This window comes from Mesoplodon bidens (assembly GCF_964165515.1).
Source record: "Mesoplodon bidens genome assembly, chromosome: 19".
Lineage (NCBI taxonomy): Eukaryota > Metazoa > Chordata > Mammalia > Artiodactyla > Ziphiidae > Mesoplodon > Mesoplodon bidens.
The window spans coordinates 9,364,509-9,386,469 of NC_138179.1; the positions used below are offsets into that span (position 1 = coordinate 9,364,509).

Sequence of the window (21,961 nt, forward strand, 5' to 3'; positions counted from 1 at the left end):
TTGAAAGTGAATAACACACTTATAAAGCAGGGGATTTATGCATGAAGCTTTTGGACAGGAAGCCCTCTACAAGAGAGGTTGTCATTCTACAAATATATGAAAGGTCTACCATGTGCCAGGCACGGGGCTTTGGGCTAGAGACTCAGTGGTGAAAAAAGCCAAAAAAAAAAAAAGTCATAGGGAGCTGGATTTTTAGAGACTTCAGGGACTACCTTTTTCATGGTGAGAATAAGACTTTCTTGGTTTTTTCTCTGTCTTTGACAGGTAGGGATGCAAACCCTACACTCTACCTGGCAGTGGGATTCTCAAGACGACAGAGGAGAAGGCTCATTTCTGTTTCCATCCGTAAAAGACATCTTGAGATAAATTAAGCACCTATTTTGTGCTCACCAGGCAAACTGATGTTCTCCAAATGGGAGATGCTGGTCCGAGGTTTTCCATCCTTGCTGAGCAAGGGCTCACTGGGCTTCATCGCCAGCCTGATCCAACAGGTGCCGACTGGAGAGAGGCACCCTGTGGCAGGCAGGGCCAGAAGGCCTGGGCAGTCAGGCTGCCACTCAAAGGCCCTGAAAGTGTTAACCTCCAGCAGTTATAGGTGCCTCGTTTATACCCATTTTAAATCTGTTTATTGTGACTGGCCCCACCCAATCTGCTGGTGCTGTAAAGCTCTAATGGTCCCTAATAAAGGTGGAAGGCACACAGTTCCTGAAATGGGGAAGAAGTGAGGGAGTGAGGGAGACCAGGAGGGAGAGAGACAGATGATGAGCTTAACAATAAAGTATCACAATGGCAAAGCTCCCTCTGCTACTTCAAACAGCAGAGCCCTGGGCCCCAGTGTCCAAATAATAACCTGTCAGAGCTGAAAGGCCACAGCTGAAAGGTCTCATTTGCCAGACTCCCGGAGAAATTAAGGGATTTGCCCAAGGTCACCCCTGCCCCTCAGCGCCTCAGGGCTCCTGGATCCGAGTCTGGGGCCCTCAGCCCAGCTACCTCATCTCTTTTACTTCAGCAGGGGACCGTCAGGACTGTCGCCAACCCCTTGAGACTCTAGCCTTCTCCCATCTAGCCTATGATGTCCAGCCCTGATTGTATATCCACATCTCTTAGGGAGTTTGTTGAAACTTCCCATGCCTGACCCCTTGTTCCAAATTCTGATTCCAAAAGGTATGGATGGGGGAGACATGGGTACTTTTAATAAGCTCCCCAGACGCCTTACATGTGGCCTGGGAAGGAGATCTGAGAACCACAGATCTTGTCAATGCTTGGGTTTCACTGTTCCTGATGTCTCAGATGAAAAGCAGGGTTCATAAAAAGGGGAACTCTTCCAGGGTGAAACTGCAAACCACAGCCTTGTCAAGAACCCAGGGAGAACCAAAGCTCTTCCTCTCTCTTGACGCCCTGAGGGTTCCTGGGTCAACCTAATAACTCCTTCTGGGTCAGGCACCGTGCGGGGCACTGGGTGCACTTTATCACCTTTAAGCCCCTCAGTAGTGTGAAGGAGATAGGTATTACGATTCCCATTCTATGGATGAAGAAACTGAGGCTCAAAGAGGCTAAGTAACTTGTTTGAGGCCGCACTGTCAGACAGGGACAGAAACACAATTCAAGCCCAAGCCTGTTTGGGGTGCTACACCTTGCTATCCAGACACACCCATCTGAGTGTGGTCCTGGCAATGGACTGCCTGTGACCAGCTCGCCTGGGGGATGTGGATTTCCCTTGGGAAAGTCATTAAATGCTAAAGATCATCTGCATGCATGGTGTGTCTCTAACTTGGGACGGACATGCAGTGTACACGTCCTGAGAAATTTCTTGACTTCCTGAGAGCACTAGAGAGACTGAGCCTCGCTGGTCAGCTCCTCCGAGGCTGAACTCACACAGGTGTGCTTTAGACGGGGCTGCTGAAGCCAGAACAGAGGGTACTGGGGAGGTATCTTAAGCAGATGCCTGCTCTCAGGTAGAGGAATGTCGCTTCCAGAAAATCAGCCCTCAGGAGCATCTGAGGTTTCCTGCGTTTACTGCAGGAATCGTGTCTACCCTGCCCCTTCTTACTGCTCTTTTGCGTGAAGTTTGGGGGAGCTTCCTTCCTAAGAACAAAGGTCATGAAGCTTCTCAGATTTGGCCTCCACCAGGAAAGTACCACACCCTCTCTAAGTGGCAGGTTCCCAGGGCTAATTACCAACGAGCAGGGGTACTCACACCTCCTTTCATTAAAGGAGAGAAATGCCTTATTAGGTACAGGAAATTCAGGGTCATCTTATGTACCTGACCTTGCTACATGGTCATGACCTGCCATCCCCTCCACCATCCACGGTTCCTCCCAGCTTCTCTCACTGTTTAGTGTCTTTGCACTGAAAGCCTATGGCACTGGACATGACACTTGCAAATGCCTTATGGATGTCACAGAGCAGTCCTTCCTGGAAGCATGAGAGCCTGCCTGAGTCTACTGCAAACACCAAGATGAGTATCTAGTAGTACTACTCAAATTGTCTCAAAATTGAGGTTGAAATAAACCTATAAGAGGAACAGAGGGAAAGAGGAGAAAGGAACCCAAACCACTGGGCTCCACAAGGTATGGTAATAGGTATGGTATGGTATGGTATAATATGGTATGAGGGCCTGCTACATCTGGGGTGCTTTGCATATGTTATCTCATTTAATGCTTCCCACATCTGCATGAGTGGGTGTCTCCATTTTATGCACTAAGAAACTGAGGCTCAGAGTCCAGAGTCACACAGCTGATCAGTGGCCAAGTTGAGGTTGGGATTCAGGTCGACCTCCATACCCATGACTTTGTTGCTACGCCCACTTGGATTTATAACAGCATTTCTCCAGAGTATCTTTAGCATATATTAAATGTTGGTATTGTTGACGGTCAGGCATCTATGGTACAGCCCAGGCACTGGGATTTTTGGAAGTCCCCCAGCTGATTCTAAAACAAGGCGAGATTTAGGAACAGTTGTCCTAGAGCACGGGTCAGCAAACTGTGATCTGCAGGCCAAGCAGCCTGTTTTTGTATGACCCACGAGCTCAGAATGGTTTTCACATTTTAAAATAGTTTTTAAAAATAAAAAAAGAATATTTTGTGATATGCAAAAATCATAGGAAATTCAAATTTCAATCCCCATCAATGAAGTTTACTAGAAGACGGCCATGTGCATTCGTTCACGTACGGTCCATGGCTGCTTGTGTTCTCCAAAGGCAGAGCTGAGTAGCTGTGACTGAGACAGTATGGCCTGAAAAGCCTAAAATAGTCACTCTCTAGCTCTTTACAGAAAGTTTGCCATCCCCTATACAAGAGCTCTTATGCACAGCTAGGATGATAACCAGGACTGAAGGTATTTGACTTTATTTTGGGGCTATGTTTCATATATATATATATGTTTCATATATATTTATTTTTATGTTTCATATATATATATATTTTTTTCCCCTCTCCCCGTTTGTGTTTGATCTTGTGGCTTCCCGGCCAGCAGTTAGTTTCATAGACCCTTGCATAGCTCTCTACCTCTCTCCCTCTGCTTAATTCTCTCTCAGTTCTTGTCAGTTTCCATCAAACCTTCAACAAACAGACTCCAAGGACACTTCTCCCATAACTTGGGGGCTGGGGCAATGTGCTTGCAGGCAGCTTCCTTCCTCCTCGGGTTGGACAGGAGGCATCAAGGAGTCCTTGAATTCTCTAAGGGTCCTTCAGGGGGATTAGGCACGCAGGTAGGGCTGCCTTCAGTGATAGAACTCCGGTATCTCCTTGGCCCCTTTGTGAGGAGGCTGGAGTCCCACCAGCCAGGGCAGCCAGGTTTCTTTGTATGCAGACCAGGGCTGGTCCGCTATCAGGGGGAGGCTGCCAGCAGAATGCTCTGAAGGCTGGGCCTCTTAAGCTCATTAATATCCTGATTGTCTTCCCCAATCTAGTGGCAGCCGATGGGGTGGTACCCGCAAGATAAAATGACCTTCGAATTCAACAGATAAAATGGCAGTCAGATAAAGTCCCTACAAGGAGAACATTGGAGCCGTGGTCACCACGGAACTCCACATCAGTATAAATGTGTTTTCTAAAATAGCAGATGACTCAAGGCAGGATCTGTTTCTCTTCTGAACTCAAAGAACCTACTACTTAGGGACAATGGGGCTTATGTACTGTGGGGATCTGTGCTGCGGAGATGAATATTTTTACAACTGCCCTCATAAACTCCCTCCACTCGTCTGCTGCCCAGGGAGTGGGCGGGGCTCCAGAGGTGAGCTGAGGTGCCTGTACTGTCTCAGAAGCCCCATTAAGTTGTTAAGGCATTTAGTGCCCCAGACAGTGCCGACTGCAAGGGCAGTTCAGATCCCCACCCAGACGGGGATGGCGTTGTGAAAGAGGGGGCTTTGATTTCTTCCCTGGGCAGGGCACAGAATCCACCTTGGTCAGGGGCAACAGTTGGTGGCAGGGGGGCGGGGGGGGAGGTTGAGAGGGAGGCGGAAGCAGCAAACTAGCCAGACTGGGAGACCCCACCCTTAACCCACCTCGCAAAGCCCCTTTGTCATTCAGAAGGGAACAGTAAGAATATAGGAGAAGAAGGAACTGTGGGAGGATTTTGTGTGTGTGTGTGTGTGTGTGTGTGTGTGTGTGTGTTGATTTCCATGTCTGAAAGTCCTTAGCATCTGCATAAAGTAAAGTGATAGTCAGTGTGTAACAGCTCAAAACCTGTCTCTGCCACTTACAAACTATATGTGTGGGGAGGAAGGTGATCTCAGCATCTTACTCTTCCGCCATCTTCCCCTCGTCTCTACAAACTATATGAACTTGGGCAAATTACTGACATACGAAATATCTCACCTTCCTTGACTGTAAAATAAGGGTAAGGTTATGGATGGTGTCTACCCTACAAAGTTGTGAGGATTAAATAAGATGATGCATGTACTCAGCCCAGGGCCTGGTACCCAGGAAGCGCTCGATCAGCACTAGCTGTTCTGATTCTTCAGATTTACTCATGACCCCGCCACTGGGCACTTTTGAGATTTCCTTGGCTTCTGCAGATTTCAGTGTCAGGGAAAACCACAGCAACCACGTGATATCCTGGCCCAGAGTCTGGTTTGTCTAAGACCCAGGGTTAGAGTTCTGCAGGCAAGTTAGGAGGAGATGTAAGAGGGGTTTGGGGGGAGGCAGGAGGCTGGATTCTCAGGTCCTCAAGCTCTGATCTGACCATGGGGGCAATCACAGCCCCTGGGCTTGGAGAGGCAGGAGTAGAATTTGAAGGGAGTGAGGAGAAAGCAGCCACAGAAATAAACGTCTCCTCTTCTTGGGTAAAGAGGCTGTGTGGCTCAGGACATCCAAAGGTTATCCTGGTAGGGCTTGTTCTCACCTCTGGGCCTCACTTTCTTACTAGGAGAATGAGCCTCTATCTCCTTCTTGAAAGATGATACAAGAGGGAGGACATTAGGTGTGGGGTGAAGAAAGGCTGATGAAGACCTCTGCCCCTGTCTTGCTGTCGCAAGGCGGCCAGGTGAGTTTGCTGGAGGCGACCAGGTGAGTTTGCCACAGACTGGAGCAAAGGGGACAGTACGCAAGGCCACCACAGATCGTGCAGCCGATCCCAGGGCTTGGGCCAAGGCTAGCCCAGCTTCCATCCCATGCCAACTTCCTCCTCCTCGGACTGATCAATACAGGCACCAGTCTCCAACCAGTCTGCTTCCTGGCCACAGCCCTGCTCTCTGACCTTTGGGGGGCCTTTCTCTTGATTCTGCTCCAGAATGGAGGTTGGGGCCATCACTCCGGGCCTGCTCAATGGCCTCAGAATGGGCTGTCACAGGGCCTATAACCAGGGACAGCTCCTGCTGGCGAGAGCTGGGATGGGGGGCGCAGATAAAGGCCTTCCTGGCTGAAGATAAATGGCTGCCCGCAGCCTGCTACAGTAACTCCAGGCCCCCAAGAAGAGCAAACAAAGGGTGCCCCTGTGACACTCACTGGAAAGATGAAGCCCCATCAGAGGCAGCCAGGCTGGTTCAAAGACTCAACTTAATTGTCAATTAAGCATGCATGAGGAAGACAAAGCCGTGACAACCCTGGGCTGCATGCTGGCGTGTGATTGTAAAGTCGGGAGGGGCAACGCTGAAAACAGCTGATTCTGCTGACAGTGTGTTTGTAGGGCACCTTGTAACCAATCAGCCTCTGCTGACAGAGGCAAAGGGCTCCTTCTGCCACTCCTATTGTGCTGGACATTCCAGGACCAGGGTCACACTGTGGTCACCATGGGCAAGTGGGCCACAGCACCGTAAGCGTGGCTGGGCGGGAAGGGGCTCAGGTACAGAAGGGATGCTCTCCTCTGCAGGAAGAGGGGTCAAGGGAAAGATTTGTCTCAAAGGTGCCTCCTGTCCTCCTGGCTCAGAGACTGGTGTTTGGAGGGGAAAGTGGGGAGGGGGTGGGGACCTCATCTCCCCAGCTCAGCCTTAGAGGTTGCTAGTGCTGACTCCGGCTGTTGGTTTCTCCTCGGCCACCACAGAGCTCTTTTCTGCATCCAGGTAGGTTTGGGGCTTAGTTAGAGACCATACCTTGGTTGTAGGGACCGTGATGGGAAATATATGGTGAGAAGTTCAGATCAAACCTTCCCTGAGCGCTGGGCTTCAGCCTGCCATCTGGCTGGCCCTGGGCGCACTCCCTAGGAGCCTGTCACAGCCCATGCGCTGCCTCCACCAGCAGCCTGCGAGGGGGGCAGGGCCTGATCCCAGCATTTGCACCCCAGCCCCAGAGCACACCTCCCTGCCTCTTAGGAACAACGCCCATGTATGACACTGACAAGGAAAGAGATTTCCGCTGCCCGGCACTCTTTCCACTGCTGCTTGTTTAGCCTCTTCTGTGATAATAATAATGATAACAGTAGTTATGGTTTATTGGGAAAGATGGGTGTTTACACACTCTCTCGTTTAATTCTCACATGGCCCCTATGAGGTAGGTACTATATCTCCATTTTACAGACAGGAAACTCAGACTCAGAGAAGTTATGTGAATTGACCACACTGCAGTTATGGGAATTAGAACCAGGTTAGAACCAGGATTCAAAGGTAAGTCTGGAGAATCAGTCCCTGGACTATTTTGATGAACCCTGAATGAAAATTAAGGGAGAGGGGAAGGTAGCCACTGAAAATACACAGTGGCCCATAATTATTGCTCCATAAATAGCTAGAAAGACGCACAAACTCCCCAAAGATAACCTTGATCCCCAGCCAGTTCTAGGGACTCTACGCCAGCAGGAGGTCTTCGTGCGTGTCTTACTCATCACCAACATGGTGCCCGGACTCAGCGCCTGTCTGTGCTGCGGGGAAGTACAGGGTGGGAATCGGCAGGCCTGGGTTCTAGCCCTTGTTTTGCTACCGTCGCCCTGTGGAACTCTTCAAAGTCACTACCTCTTTCTGGGCCTCAGTTTCCTTCTTCCAAGTTCCTCCCAGTTCTAATATTCACTGATTTTTAAAAAGGTTGCGACTTCCGAGGACCCTACAGAATCCACTTCCAGTGGGATACGCCTCCTCAGAGGGCTCAGTGGTGTCTCGGGCCATGTTTCCCGCCCGACCCCTGCCCTGTCCCTAGTACCTGCTCCAGCCCCTCCAGCCCCGCCTCTCTGGGTCTCCTGTCACCATACAGAATGCCTAAGCCAACAACCGCCTGGTGACCTCACCACAACCCCAGCTTGTCAGAAAGCTGCCGGGCCTTTGTTTGGCTTGCAGGCTCCCTGACTTTGGTGTGGAGATCACAGGTCCCAGCACAATAGCCATTGTCTTCTCAGTAACGCCCCTAACCCCAGCCACGCCCCCCGGGAGCTCCCTGCTCCAGCTCCACGGATTACTACTGCACCGGGGTACGTTACTTTGCCGTCAGGCCAGTGTTCATCTGGAGGTTTCTCTGCGTCTCAAGAGTAACCCCAACTTTCTTCCCGTGTGGCTGAGCCCTCCCCTTCTGTGGCAACGGGACCCGGAGAAGCTCCCCTCCCTGGCCCCCCAGGCTTCGCGCTGGACAGTAGCAGGCCCCCAGAGACACCTGAAGGGGTCATGCTGGGCGGATGGGGTGCAGTGTGGGACAGATGCTTGGAGACGGCCCAGCTGCTGGCTCTGAGCCTGTGCCCCCAGCACTTAGGTCAGCGCCCAGGTCTCAGGCCTCTCCCATCAGAAGGGCAAACCAGCAGGCGAGGGGACGAGCAGTTTCAGAACCGTCCCCCGAGTTAGAAATGGTGCTCGGCTCTCCTTCTGCAAACCCTTCCCCGGAGCAGGCAGCAGACTGTGCCGCAGTCTGTCTACACAGGCACCAAACCGACCTCAGTAAACACATCCACTCCGGAAGCTGGCTTTCCTGGGAGGACGAAGCCCCAGGGGAAGACGTACTCATCCCATCCCCAGCCTATGCCCGACGCAGCCCTCAGCCTAGGGGGGTGCTTTCCCACCAGGAAGGTGTAGGATTCCATCCTGACAAGCCCACAGCCCAGAGCAGAGGCACCTAATCCCAGCCGGGGCCTGGCACACGGCAGCACACATAGGTACTCAACCAATTTTGGCCAACTCATCACCGCCAAGATTTCAAGTGACCCACCCTACCCTAACTCTGGCGGAGCACAGACGCCAACAAGCAGATTGGCCCTTCCCCAGAGGGCCCTGGGCTCCTCCTGCTGCAGCTGGACAGAGCCCTGGGGGTGGACCTGGATGGGGCGGAGGGGCGACCCCTCTGCTTGCGGTGTGGACCAGGCACACCCGCGGGGCAGCCTGCTCCTTCTCATCCGGTGGTGGCCCTGACCCGCTGAGTCAGCAGCCGCAAGGGCAGGAGAGAAGAGCCTGGAGAAGAACGAGGCGGGCGGAGGGCTCCCTGGAGGCCGAGCAAGGAGTCAGAGCAAACCCAACTAGAGCCACACGCTCTTCTCACGAGAATATTCCAGCAGCAGGAGGAGGCCAGCCCTAGGACCATCCAAAAGCACTGCCTCCTCTGAGACACCCTGAGAGCCGTGGGGAGAAGCCGGAGGGTCGGGTCGCTGAGGCGCTGGGGCCCGGCTTACCTGGCAGCTTGTTGGGAGGGGAGGTGCTGGGCTGGTGCGGGGGGGAGCCGTGGGAGAGCAGCGGGTTCAGGCCGTGTGTCTGGCTGGAGCTGTAGGCGTCCATGGCCAGCTTCTGCCGGAATGCCTCCTCCTTCCTGCGGTTCGCGAACCAGTTGTAGACACGGACCTCAGTGACCAGGTTGGAGCCCAGGCCATGGGCCTTGGAGGGGGAGACACCCCGCTGCAAACATTCCGCCCTGAGAACAGGAGGGAGGGGAAGTGGTGAGCAAGGGCGGCCCGGGGCCGCGGGCCGGCCCCAGACGCACAATCACGGGGGGCCTCGGCAAGGAGAGCGAAGAGACCACGGATAGAGTGCGGGAAAGCCTGTCCTGAGGAAAGGCCAGCCCAGGTAGTTATCTGATGAGACGGCGGGAGCGGGGCGGAACACAGGTATGGAGCAGGCTCGCTGCCCCGGGAGTCAGGGGCGCAGCCTCTGGTGTGGCTCCTGAAAAAGAGAGGAAGCCGAGGGGCAGGCAGCTCAGGGAGAAGGTGCAGGTGGGCCTCCTGACTCCTCCTGATGTGGTTATTCTTCCCACCCTACAAAAGGAAAGCTCCCGGCTCTAAGCCCTTCCAAAGCACCCTGAAATGACTTCTGGTCTTCTGGGGTTTGGACATCCCACACAGGTATCAGGGAAGCGAGATTCCTTATTCACACAGCAGAACCCCCTCTAAGGGGCAGGCTGGGTGAGGTATAAATGAGGCCACGCAAAAGACGGCTGGTCTCTAGTTTTATCACTGCTGATGAAACCCCAGTGCCAGGAGTGAGAGAGATTCTTAGACACCAGTGGGTACTGGGGGGGTCCTTCTCATCAGCAGAGGGCCAGAGCACAGCTGAGGACGCTGTGACATGTGTGGGCGGATCGTTTTGCCTCCCCACTCCCCAGCCTGACCTCCCTGGCTGTATCCTCCCACTGCCAGAGCCAGTCCAGCCCAGAGAGAGGTCTTAACCAGAGCAAAGAGCAGATTTTTTTAAAAGTCAAGGTTGGAGTCAGGGCGGATGGGGCAGGAATGAAGCAAAAAGATATCTTGAGGATTTCTAATAGTTTTCTTTAAAATTCCATGTCATTAAGAACAAATGAACCCTACAAAAAGGACTCTAATCAGTGTGGGCAGTAATTCTTGCTCTCCTGCTAAGTTTCCTTTGAACCAATGTGTGTACAACATTTGGTCAAGGCCAAAGCCAGTCTGTGGCTAAGGGATAGCTTTTCCCTGGTCTGTAAGGGAGGTCAAACACATGATTCTCCCTTCATTGGCATTACATTTTAGACCAGCATTCTCCAGCATTCTCTGGGATAACAGTTCATAGGGGTATACCACAGAGAGACCTCCCATGGTTAACAACCAATTCAGCAAAGTGGAGTGGGTTTCTTGACTGCAGGACTTCTCAGAGCCTTTAAAATATTAATGTATGTCATAACTCCCTAAGAGGAAGTATGCAGAATGATGCTTCTCAAACTGATTTATTAATAGCTTGAAATGAGGGTTCTGTGGAACACACTTTGGGAAACCCTGATTTGGCCACTTATCTGGATAACTAATGTCTCAATATTCCAGGACTGAGGGGATGGAGCTCGGGTCCATGTGCTTGCCTGCCTGCTCGGGTGAGCTTCTGGTGGTGTTACCTGTTGCACTCCTCCACTAAGGCCTCCCTCTCTTCCTTGCTGGGGTTCTTTTGCCGGTCGTAGGCCTGGTACAAGATTTGCTGGGACGCGGGCCCCCATTTGAACCGGTTGCGACGCATCTTCTTGTTGGTGGGCTCAGAGCAGGCATCATCGGACTGCCCAGGCCCCTGGCTCTGTTGACTGAACTCTGGAAAGAGAAACAGCAGCTGATCCTGACTGCTTTTGTCTGTCAAATTTCCAGAACTCTGGACTGTCTGGTTGAATTCTGAAAAGAGAAAGGAGTAGATTTGATAGGGTCTGTAGCCTTCACTCAGCAGACACACAGACAGATAGACCAACGGGAACAAAACACCTTTATTCCTCTCCCCTGAGCTTTGGGATCTGCTGTTACTGTGGATGGGGGTGCAGGGGGTAGGCTCGGCTCAGGGCCCTCACTGCCCACTTCTGATGGCTCCACCAAAGCCACCCCTTTCCTTTCTTTGGAGGAGCTCAAACGTGGCCGACCATTGTTTGCAGGACAATTTATTATTATTATTATTTCATTGGCTCACTGGCTCTCAGACATGAAGCAACACTCTGAATCCTGAACTCTTGTGTTTTGATGTCAAGGAGATGAACTCCATCAAGTCTCAGGTCTAGGGGAAAAAATGCTCAAAAGTACAATCTGCACTTAGACAAAGTGTTTAGAGGCTGAAAATAGCTCCCCCCACCGCTCTCCTAATTCCTAGGGATCAACATTATAATGTTATGCTCTTTGAAAAACCCCAAACCCCAAATCTTTTGACTACTGCTTTGAAATAAATATAACTGGACCTTTGTATTGGAAAGAGAAGAAGCTCTTTAGAGCTCAGATCATTTCGGAGGCAATGGGGGTGTGTGTGTGTGTGTGTGTGTGTGTGTGTGTGTGTGTGTGTGTGTGTGTGTGTGTGTGTGTGTGTGTGTGTGTGTGTGTGTGTGTGTGTGTGTGTGTGTGTGTGTGTGTGTGTGTGTGTGTGTGTGTGTGTGTGTGTGTGTGTGTGTGTGTGTGTGTGTGTGTGTGTGTGTGTGTGTGTGTCTCTCTCTCTCTCTCTCTCTCTCTCTCTCTCTCTCTCTCTCTCTCTCTCTCCAGGGGTCCATTTAGGAGGGAAACAGCCCAAGAGGGAAAGGTCTTACAGACCTGCTCTCACATTTGAAAGAAGGGAAATGCAGGAGATAGCAAACACAGGCCCTTCCTGGGAGTGGCACTTCATGAGCTGGAGAAAGGTAAATATAGATGGCATGATGCCCCTTGTCAGTCCAATTCCCAGGACCCAGGCACACTGTGACCCTCAATATATTTTGGTTGAATGAATGAATGAAAGACGGCAGTTCGCCTGATGGTGATTTCCTAGCCTTTGTGGTTGCAATGAGATTTGATATTTGCTCATGGAAGAGGCAGCCTCGTTGTCCTCTTTCTCACATGTGCGTGAAAAAGGTTCATCAGGGTGATTAATTCCATTTTACAGATGAACAAGCATAGAGGCCAAGGACCCTGCTGAACAAGGACAAGTAACAGATTCATCTCCTAACTCCTGGTCCCTGGGTTCTGGACCTTGATGTTTTTCTTTCTTGGTTCCTGGAGTCATCCCTACAGGTCTCAGAAAATCCTCAAGGTCCAAAGTCAGGCCACTACTTAGTGCTTGAATCTTATCCACAACACCCTACCACGTGGCCTCCCAGCCCATCCACCTCCAGCAATGGGAAACTTACTACCATCTAAGGATCCATTTCCATCTTGGTCCATCACAAGGAGCAGTGGGCCCCTAACAAGTCTGTACCCCAGACGCAGGTGGTGTTGGCCTTTGTTTAACCAGTTGCCGATCGGCCAAGTTAACGAGCTGTCTCCCAGGTAGATGGACTGAACGTGTCACTGGGACCTTTGATTTGGGCCCCGCCCACTTTGGATGATTCTCAGGTCACTTAGGGCTCTGTTTTCACCGGTTCCCAACAATTCCTTTAGATACCTGAGAATGTCTCTGCCAAATTTACTGGCAGGAAGTCACGGACTCAATGAAATCATGTAGGGCCCCAACCAAGTTCCTTAATTCCTGGTCCCTCAGCTTCCCCGCCTGTGGAATGGGACTGGGTGAAGACCTACGGGCACTAAATAGTCTTTTAGAACATCTGCCCCTAGTCAGGATAACGTTGATGGTAATGATGATCACCCAAGTTCCTACAGAAGTTATACTTTTCAAAGTGCTTTTACACTTCCTGTATTATTTGGTCTTCATAGCGGCCATCTAAGTACAGTGACTTTGGGGAGGATCATAGTGGGAGAAGGAAGTCCCCTGCTCAGTGGGTGTCTGTCTCAGTGACTCCTCTCCTCCCTGTGGCCCTGTGGAGTTACCGTGAATAATAGCCAAAGCCAGTATGGGTGATCCCAAGGACCCAGGATCAGTATGAGGTTCCTCATTTGATGTGAACGGAGGTCATCACAGGGAACATTTACTGAACCATTTCTACAGTGAGGTATTATACAAAATCCTCCAAATGTATCCCTTCATCTCATTCTCACACTTCTCTGTGCAAGAAGTATTGTTATCTCCATTTTACAGATGAAGAAATTAAGGCTCAGACCAGTTAACGTTGCATGGGCTTGGGGCGGGAGCCAGGACGTGAACCCAACCTGTAGACGCTAAACTCATAACCATTGCATCACCATGCATATGCATGGTGATGCAGCATATGCATCACCTCTCGCTTGAAACAAAACCCAAACAACACACCCACAAAACCTTCCAATCGGCCTTGGGTGGAGGTAACTGAACTGACTCCTGAAGTTCTGCCTGTGGTGGGTGCGAGACACGCCTGCAGCTGCCCCACGCTGTGGGGGCTGCCTCTGGCTGCTGGCTGCACATTTTGAAGAACTAGACTCCCCCATGTCCTCCATCCACCACCAACTCTCCCCCACTTCCTTCCAGATTAACTGGGGGAGGGGCACAGAAAATGTTCATTGCCCATAAAAACTAACTTGGAGCAGCTGGCTTCGGCAACCTCTTTACAGGCTCAGGAGCCAGCCTGGACAAGGAGATTCTATCTGCATAGATGGGTTCATGAATATTACCATTTATTATTTTTAGTTTCTCAAGAAAATTTATCATGTGTCATCTTTTTTTTATCTTCCCCACTCTCTCTTACCACTTGCCACGTTCAGTTGTGTCCCTCTTTTATTCATCTCACTTCCTATATTTTATCCCATGCGAGCATGTCTTATATTCATCCTTTAAGAATTGGTTGAAATGTCGCCTCCTCTAGGAAGCCCTCCATGATGTCTCTAGGCAATTTAGCAACTCCTCTGCTGCCCCTTGTGTATACTTTTATAACAACTCTTAGAGAGCAGCTGTCATTAGTTTTTCAAACATCTCATCTCCCTCATTAGGTTGTAAATCCCTGGAGAAAAGGACGGGTGTATCTCACAGCCCAGCAAGTGCTTGGCACCTCATAGGTGCTCATATAATATTTACAGAATGAAGGGATCCTTCGTAAGCTTTATGTCTCATGGGACTTTAAAACACTAATAATAATTTAAAAATCCTTTGCAGAGACTGTCATACGTTTTTGCAAAATGTCATTCTCAAGCATCTTGAGAAACTTTTTGGGACTTTTGTCTTTTTAGACGCTTCCGGCTGTCCTCCTTCTCCTTTCTGAGGGAAATCCCATGGCACGCACAGAGGTAGCTCAAACTGGAGATGCTGCCTGAGGCTTGTATTGGAGTGAGGGTGTGTCCCAAGGGTTCTCTGGCCTTTGGAGACTGGCTCCTGAAAATTTTTCTTAGGCTTTCCAGGAATTACAGGGAATTGCTTCATGTCAGACACACAAATTCTTAAAGACCTAGTCACCACGGATGGTGGATCATCCCAGAGTTTAAAAGGGTCCTCTTCCCCTCAGTAGCAAAGAGCTCTCACTTTGCTTCTTCTAACCTACCCATCTAATGCTTCCAACAAAAGAGCAAACCACCACAATATGAGATGAACCCTTTCCCTCCACCTTGAAGTTCTTTCCAGCCCACAGACATTGAGACAATAAATACTAAAACAATCACTTCAGGTCAGTGTGTGACAGAAAACAAGAGTGATTTTAAAAAGTAGCCCTCCAGTGAGAGGGGAAAAACCCAGCCCAGAAAGGGGTAGAAACTCGTATCTTGACAGAGAAGCCCACCGCCCAGAGGATAGTGTGTGGGAGGAGTGAAAGCTCATATAAGTTTTTCCTAGAAAAAGGGCTGGATCGCAATAATCAAAGTGTAATGTAAAAGTATACCTTCCTAACATAAAAACAGTAGGTCACTGATACTCTTATCATTGAAAGGCAGTTCAAACTTCCCTAGAGTTCAAAACAAAAATCTTTGTGTTATTGGGTAGAAGAAATCTTGGGACAAAAAGGAAATTTGGAAACGACAATGGGAATGACAAGAATTCATGGGTCAGAGCTGCAAATGCAGGCGCTTTTAGTGTGTCCTGCTTTAGCCAGAAGCAACTTCTTCCTCTGATAGGCTCACCGGCTGGGGGTCTCAAAACTCCACCGATTTTGGTAAATGTGAGCAAGCATCTTAAGTTGCTTCAGAACTCAGTTGCACCCTCCTACCCAACCCTCCCAAGTAACAGGATCAGGTTCTGAATATATCTATATATACAAATGCCTTATATTTTTTATACTCCTTTCAGAGAGGAGAAAAATAACGATAATAGTGATCAATATTATTGATTGTTACTAAATGTCTTCCTTGGAAACTGATCCATGGTGATGTATCAAGGGGAGATGCTTGGCTTACTTTGGGGACGATACTCCATTGTTACCTACTTGGTTTCAAAGAGAAAGATGTTGGAAGCAGGGACCAAAATATTCAAGGTGCACTGCACACACTGAAGGGCTTGTCAAAGCAACTGGCTGGGTACTAGGGGATCGTGGGAGAAGAAAATGATATAAGTCAACCCATTGTACAGCAGCGCTGAAGGCCAAATCCACATGCCAGCTTCATTATATTTGCCAAGCGCTATGCAGACCTTGTTGATGAAGAGGAAACTGAGGCATTCCACAGGGGTCAGAGTTAGGGCAAAGGTCACTCCTGGTTGAGGCAGAGGCAGGATGAAAGCACTTACGTCGGAGGATCTCCCGTTGCTTTCGGACGTACCAGGTGTACAGGGCAGCGCGCTTCTGGGTCTTCATAGGGGTGCCCTTGTTGAGATGCTGGGAGAGGTGTGACTGGTTCAGGCCGGTGACATCGACCACCTCCCTCTGGGGGATGTTGTGTTGCTGCATGTAGCCCTTGATCATTTTGGCAGCCCTCCAAGGGTCCTCGCTAGACAGATAAGCAGATGGTTAGGATGCTGGTAGAAGAGGTCGGGGAGAAATACCCTCTTTCTAGAGGTTTTACCTAAACTCTGTGTAAAACTCTGACCTTCCCCTGTTTCTCCTCCTGTCCAAGTTACATCCTGGGGAGAGGCCAAAATAGAACCTAAACAAAAGAGAAGATGAAAGCTCCTATATAGTGTACTCCATCCCTTTCATCTGAGATTAGGAGGGCAAAGAGGAAGATGATTTCCCTGCTTCAGGAATGGGAAAGCACCCCAGCACTCTCTCTTGGGAAGCAGAAAGAGAAGTTCCTGCTTTATTTTGCTTTCCTTCACTTTCCTGGAATGTGAGAGACTTAAACAACGGCAAGAGGCCCACTGGACAGTGGAGGTGCCATTAGCTTGGGGCTGGGCTGGCTGATCCGACAATGATAGAGGGCAGAATCTCTAAATTCACCTGGACTGCTCCCCCATTATTTTCCTTCAGAATGGGTGTCCCCATTTCTTGTCTTATAAAACAGGAGTAAAACTTTTGTGTCCACCTCCTGAGAAGCAAGGAGGACTTCTTAGCCAAACGTTAAACGGTTTTCAGAGTTTCAGAAAAGTTTTAAGAAATGACGTTCCTCCCTGGGGCTGAAGAATCGCTGCACTGAGGTGAGGCCAGTAAAGTAAAAAAAAAAAAAAAAAAAAAAAAAAAAAAAATCTTCACAGCCCCGCCTCTCAAATAAGACCAAACAGAGGGAGAATAATTTCAATTTCTGAATATGATATGAATGATTCCAAATGCCATGTTTTCCTGTATTCTTACATTTCTCCTCTGACAGGGTAAGAGTGTCTGGAAGTTAATCTTTCTCATAAATTTTAAGCTTGGGATAAGAGCTTACATTTCTCATAAACACAGGTAATGCAAAAAGCTTCTTTAGAACACCGTATTAGTGCCTTTGAATTTATTCCAAATGTTTTCAACTTGCCAATATCTCTTCTTGCTTATTGAATAGGTGACTTAAAAGTGAGAGACATAATTGAAAACAGAAATTAAGAAAACAGTGCACAGTATAGAACAAAAATATTCAAGAAACAATACATCCACATATACTATTTGTTTAATGCAGCTACATATTTAACTTAACAAAACAAAACAAACAGCATCCCTTTACTGTATGTTGATGTATATAATAGCCTGACAGAACATGAAAAAAAGTGAAGGGAAAAAGTAGTTTCAGAGGTAATAAAAAACAATGCTGAAAAGCAACATTTACAGTGTTGCAAATGAAATAACCGATTTATTTTTAAATGGTATCTATAACATGTCAACTAAAGTTATGTTTGTGTAATGAAATTTTAAAAATCCAGTGATTAAACTGGGATTTTTGTACGCATTTGAAAAATTGTGATCATTTTAGCAAGTCTTTAATATTAAATTTATGAAAACACAGGCTTTGATAGACATGTTTTGAGAAATGCAAACAAGATTAATTACATATAGCTTAATATATTTCTCAAGTATTTATAAAGGTACTTCCATGTAATACAACATAATGAAGTAACAACAGGAACAAAAAATGAGGAACTGCGTCCCGGTTTCAAGCATGGAGAATTCACCTTGAGTAAGAGGAAAGTAATGTAACATTTTGCACATACCCGTGTAAACATCAGAGCTCATTTAAAATCTTATTTCTGGTGAATATTTCCACAGATATTTTTAGGGTAGAAAAACACCTTCAACAGATACCAACAATAGCTTCGAAAGTTAGAAAAAAGTATTTGGATTTTAAAAGTTAATGCTGCTTCGACAGATTCTTTGACTTTTTTGGTTTTGTTTAATATTTTTTTACTTGTATTTATTTCGTGTGTCTAAGAAACCTAACTGAAATAGTGTAATGTTCTAAGAGCGAATGATTCCGTTGTTAAGAGTGAATTCGTTTAACAATTGGGAAGGTTTAAAAAAACAACAACAACAGTAAAACCTTATAAAGGATAGCAAATCTTTCAGCCCGCGTTGAAGGACCGGAGTTGGGGATAAGATGGCGTAGTTACACCTTTACAGCTCTGACCACAGAATTCTCACGCATTCACCGGGAAGAGCCCCGAGAGTCGGTTACGTTTTGAAATTTGAAAATACAGCCCGAGATCAGGGGTTCCCAACCCCGATAAACACACAGAACGGGAGAAGCGCGCCCGGGCATTGTGCTCAGGACGCAGGTGTCAAGCGCCCGACCTCGGCGGCCGCCTGGCCAGCCCAGCACGCTCCTTTCCAAACAATGCCTCGGCCGCCCACAAGCAGAGAGGCCCTGGACCCCGTCTCAGATCGCCGTGATTCTTCTTTAAGAAGCCTCAAGCCCGGCCTCTTGGGAGCAACCAACTTTCCAACTTTCCAACTTTCCACCGCGCGCCAGCCTAGAGCTGGGGCCGGGCACCCGGCAGCGCGCAGCCCCCGGCCTGCTTTTCTCGCCTTTCTCTTCTAAGAGGTGGAAACAGTGGCCGGGCGCTCCCCAGAGTGACTTGCCCGGTTCTTTTCTTTCCGCCTTCGGGGAGCGCGGTGGGCCAAAAAGGGAGTGCGTGCGTCTGGCGGTCAGCAGCCGACTGTGCAGTGACCTGGGGACCGCTAGCGATTTCTTGAAAAATTACTTTAATCAAGTCTGACCACTCCCGAAGTTGGGGGAGGGAAGGCAGCAACCGCTGGGGAAAGGGAGCGAAACCTTGGGGTCTGTCCTGCGTCCCCCCGCCCCAGCAGGGGTCTCGGGCCCCCTAGCCTCGCTCCCCGCCCCCTGGAGCCGGGGGCTCTGCTCAGCGAAGAGCGCTGAGGTCCAGGGCTCCGGGCCGGGCCTGGCTCTCTGCCCGCCGGGCCTTCGGCGTCGTTGGCCCTGGGGCAGCCCGGGTCCGGCGCCGGGTCTCCGGGCGGCGCGGGGGCTCGGCTGGGAGGGCCCGGCAGCGCGGTGCGTGTGCTCGGGCAGCGGCGAGCAGCCCCGCGTCCGCGTTCTGCTTTCCTTCCCCCTCGAAGCCGCCGCGTTTACAACTTCACCAATGAATAACCCGCCTCTCCGTTCAACCTAATCACAACTTTTTGTGTATCTTTCTGTTGATGATTTATAGAAATAAATTAATAACACCCGAACTCCACGTGCTGCAGTTTATATTACATCTCCGCCGCGTCCGGACCGGCGCGGGGCTGGGTGCCGAGGGGCGCCCCAGGTCCTTCCAAATCCCAGCTGGAAGGCGGGCGCCTGCGGCCAGGCAGATGGGCCTAGGTCCCGGGGCGGGGGGGGTGGCCCGCCGGTGGGCGGCGGGAGATCGGTCGGTCCGCCGGGCCCGGGTCAACCTCCGGGCCGCCCTGGCGCCCCAGCCGCTCCTCTTCAGACCCCTCTCACCTTCCTGCACCCTAACCCCGGCTGGGGAGAAACCGCCGCCACGGGCGAAACCGCGAGGGAAGAACCTCAAACCTCAGAACTGTAGCAACATACTTTTGGGAAGTAAAAAAAAATCTAGAAATCCCCCTGACTGTTTTGCTAGAGAGTAAGCCGCCGGGTCCCCAGGTAGCAAAATCAAATGCAAGGTCATATCCCATCCCAAACTGCCACTGCGGGCGGGTGACCGAGGTTGCCCGAGTCCCCGGCGCGACTTTGGTCCTGGCCCTGTCTAGAGACCGCGGCTCTGAAGGGTCCGAGGCCAAGCGAGGGGCTTGGTCCTAAAGCAGAGTGGCCGGGAGCGACGTGCGGTCTAAGGGGACCGCTGGGCTCCTGGGATAATTAGTAACCAGCTGTCAAAGCCCTGGGCCGCTCGGGAAGTTTTAGCAAACGACCCGGGGCCGGGAGATAGACCTCCCGCCAGCCTGCTTGGATTCCCCAGGGACGCCGGGGTGTCGGCGGCGAGATCCGGAAACGCCCTCCTTTCTCCCACCAAATCCGCTGCGAACTGGGGTCTTGGCCGCATTTTCCCCTCGCTTGCTTAGTGACGTGGTTTCTTTTGCCGCTTGAGGATCCACCCTAACCTGACAACGTGCAAACATTTCCTTTCGCGAATCTAAACGGGCTTTGGGGATTCCGGATAGCCCTGGGGTCTTGCACGGGCGCTGCAAATGGGAGTGCACTCCGGAGAAGTCGCCCCCCAGATCCCGGCCCAGGTGCCGCCTGTCCCTCTGCCAAGAGCGGCAGGACGCCGTGGCCCACCCAGGCCGGCGGCGTTTCCCCGGACCGCGGAGGCGGTACCTCGGAGAAAGGCTTGGCCTGGGGCTGATGCGGGCCCGAGCCTGGTCTCCTGGGAATCGCAGCGGTTTCACTGCGCCCACTCGCACCTTCCGCCGCGTGGGCAAACCTCCGGGCAAAGGGCCCCGCAGCTCGGGTTCTCCCAGGCCGAGCCCCAGCCCGGCCGGGAGGGCCCCGCGGGTCCCGGGCGCTGGCCTGGGCAGGCGTTCCTGAAGCCTCGGGGCTCGGGCCGTCCAGTTGAGGGACTTGGAGGGGTCCAGGTGTTGGGAGAGAAGCGGAGCGCCCCCCGGGGGACTTCTCTGGTGGGAACCAGGCTTGGCCAGAGCGGTCGCGCGCAGTGTCGCTCAGGCACAAGGCCGGGGGCTCAAGGGGCTCGGGCACACACTCCGCACCTCGGTCCGCGCCTACCTGAGCATCCGGTCCACCTCCGCCCGCTGCTCCGCCGCCTCCTCGGTGTTGAGGGCTTGCAGCTCCTTGAGGATGGGAGGGGTGTCATAGTCGTCCCCGTCCTCGGAGCCCTCGTCCCCGGACAGACGGCCCTTGGCGTGGCCGTTCGTGAGAGTATGGAAGACCGGTTTGGTGTCCGGCTCGGCCCCGCTCCCAGGGGACAGGGGCAGCGTCTCCAGCTTCACCCCGAAACTCGGGGATGGCAGCAACTCCTCCAAGGCCTGGACCAGCACCTCCTTGGTGACCCCGGAGCTCAGCAGGGCGCTCAGGAGTTCTTGCTGGAGCGACGTGAGCTTGGACACCATTTTCCAAGGACAGAAAAAGAAGGGGGTGAGGGGGTGGGTGGGTGCGAGAGAGGAGGGTGGAGGGGAGTTTCACAAGTGAACCCCAAGTCCAGAAACCCCCCCACCCTTCAGCCTCCAAAAACCTGTTACTCCCCGGGGTCCGGAGTCTCCTCCGAGAGGAGTCAGAAAACTTCTAACTTGCCATGATCGCCACCATTAGGCCATATAAGATATGCAAATTAGTGGGGAGGGCCCGGCTTTCGGCCAGATGCAAATGGTCGTGGGGAGGGGGGAAAACCGAGAGAGGGAGAGCGTGAGGGGCAGACGGGGAGCGCAGGAGACCCGGGCCGGGAGCGGGGCTGCCAGGGTCCATTGTACTCACGCCAGGGGGCCGAAGAGATTCTTGTCCTGGTTCTGTTTATCAGCCAAACTTTAGCTGACCTTTGGACTTGTTAAACAAGTAGCTTGTAGCCTAGTGTGGAAGGCTCCGGGACTTTTCCACCGGCTGCGGGTCCGGCTTTAGTCCGGAGAGAAGAAGAGGCTGCGCTTCGGGGGTTCAGGTGAGAGCTGGAGGAAGCTGGGGTGCTCTTGGAAGAAGGAGATGGAGGAGGATGCGAAGAGCAGAGACCCTCCGACGCGTCCCAACCGACGCAGGCGATGGGCCGGGAGAGCCAGGCGGGCGGAGGATAAACTGACCGCAGGGGAATGGACGCGGAGACCTGGGGGAAATGGGGCGTATTAGGTGGGGTGAGTGTGGATTGCGGGGGCGGGGGTCCCATTTACTTCTACCTGAGTTACCGCTTTGCGGACCCCAGGCCCTCACCAGCTGGGTCTAGCGGTTTGGATTTGCACAGCTACCGGCCCGAGAGCGTAGGCAAGCGGGAAGGAGGTCCGGAGAACACTTGGGAGGAGGCACCGACTAATTTATGACCAGAGGGAGTAGCCAAAGTTGAGCTCCCCCAGCAGCGGGGCTGCACCAGCACCCAGCCTGGCCGAGCTGCGGAAAGCTGGACGCCTGGGCCACTGGGTTCCCCGGTTTAAACCAGGAC

The 21,961-nt window shown here is 51.4% G+C and overlaps 1 protein-coding gene across 6 annotated transcripts in view; it reads right to left on the reverse strand.

Moving 5' to 3' along the window:
- The window catches only part of HNF1B (HNF1 homeobox B), a 53,435-nt gene extending 32,279 nt beyond the window's left edge, over positions 1-21,156 (reverse strand). The window contains exons 1-4 of one of the 6 annotated variants that reach the window (XM_081220533.1): positions 20,590-21,156; positions 15,788-15,987; positions 10,674-10,938; positions 9,013-9,248 (exon numbers count right to left, since the gene is read on the reverse strand). In XM_081220533.1, coding sequence (XP_081076659.1) covers positions 9,013-9,248; positions 10,674-10,938; positions 15,788-15,987; positions 20,590-20,933 — 1,045 coding nt within the window. In that variant the 5' untranslated portion in view covers positions 20,934-21,156. The remainder of the gene's footprint in view (positions 1-9,012; positions 9,249-10,673; positions 10,939-15,787; positions 15,988-20,589) is intronic. The other 5 variants (XM_081220532.1, XM_081220530.1, XM_081220531.1 and 2 more) reach the window with 5 other exon arrangements.
- Between the last annotated feature and the right edge of the window lie 805 nt (positions 21,157-21,961).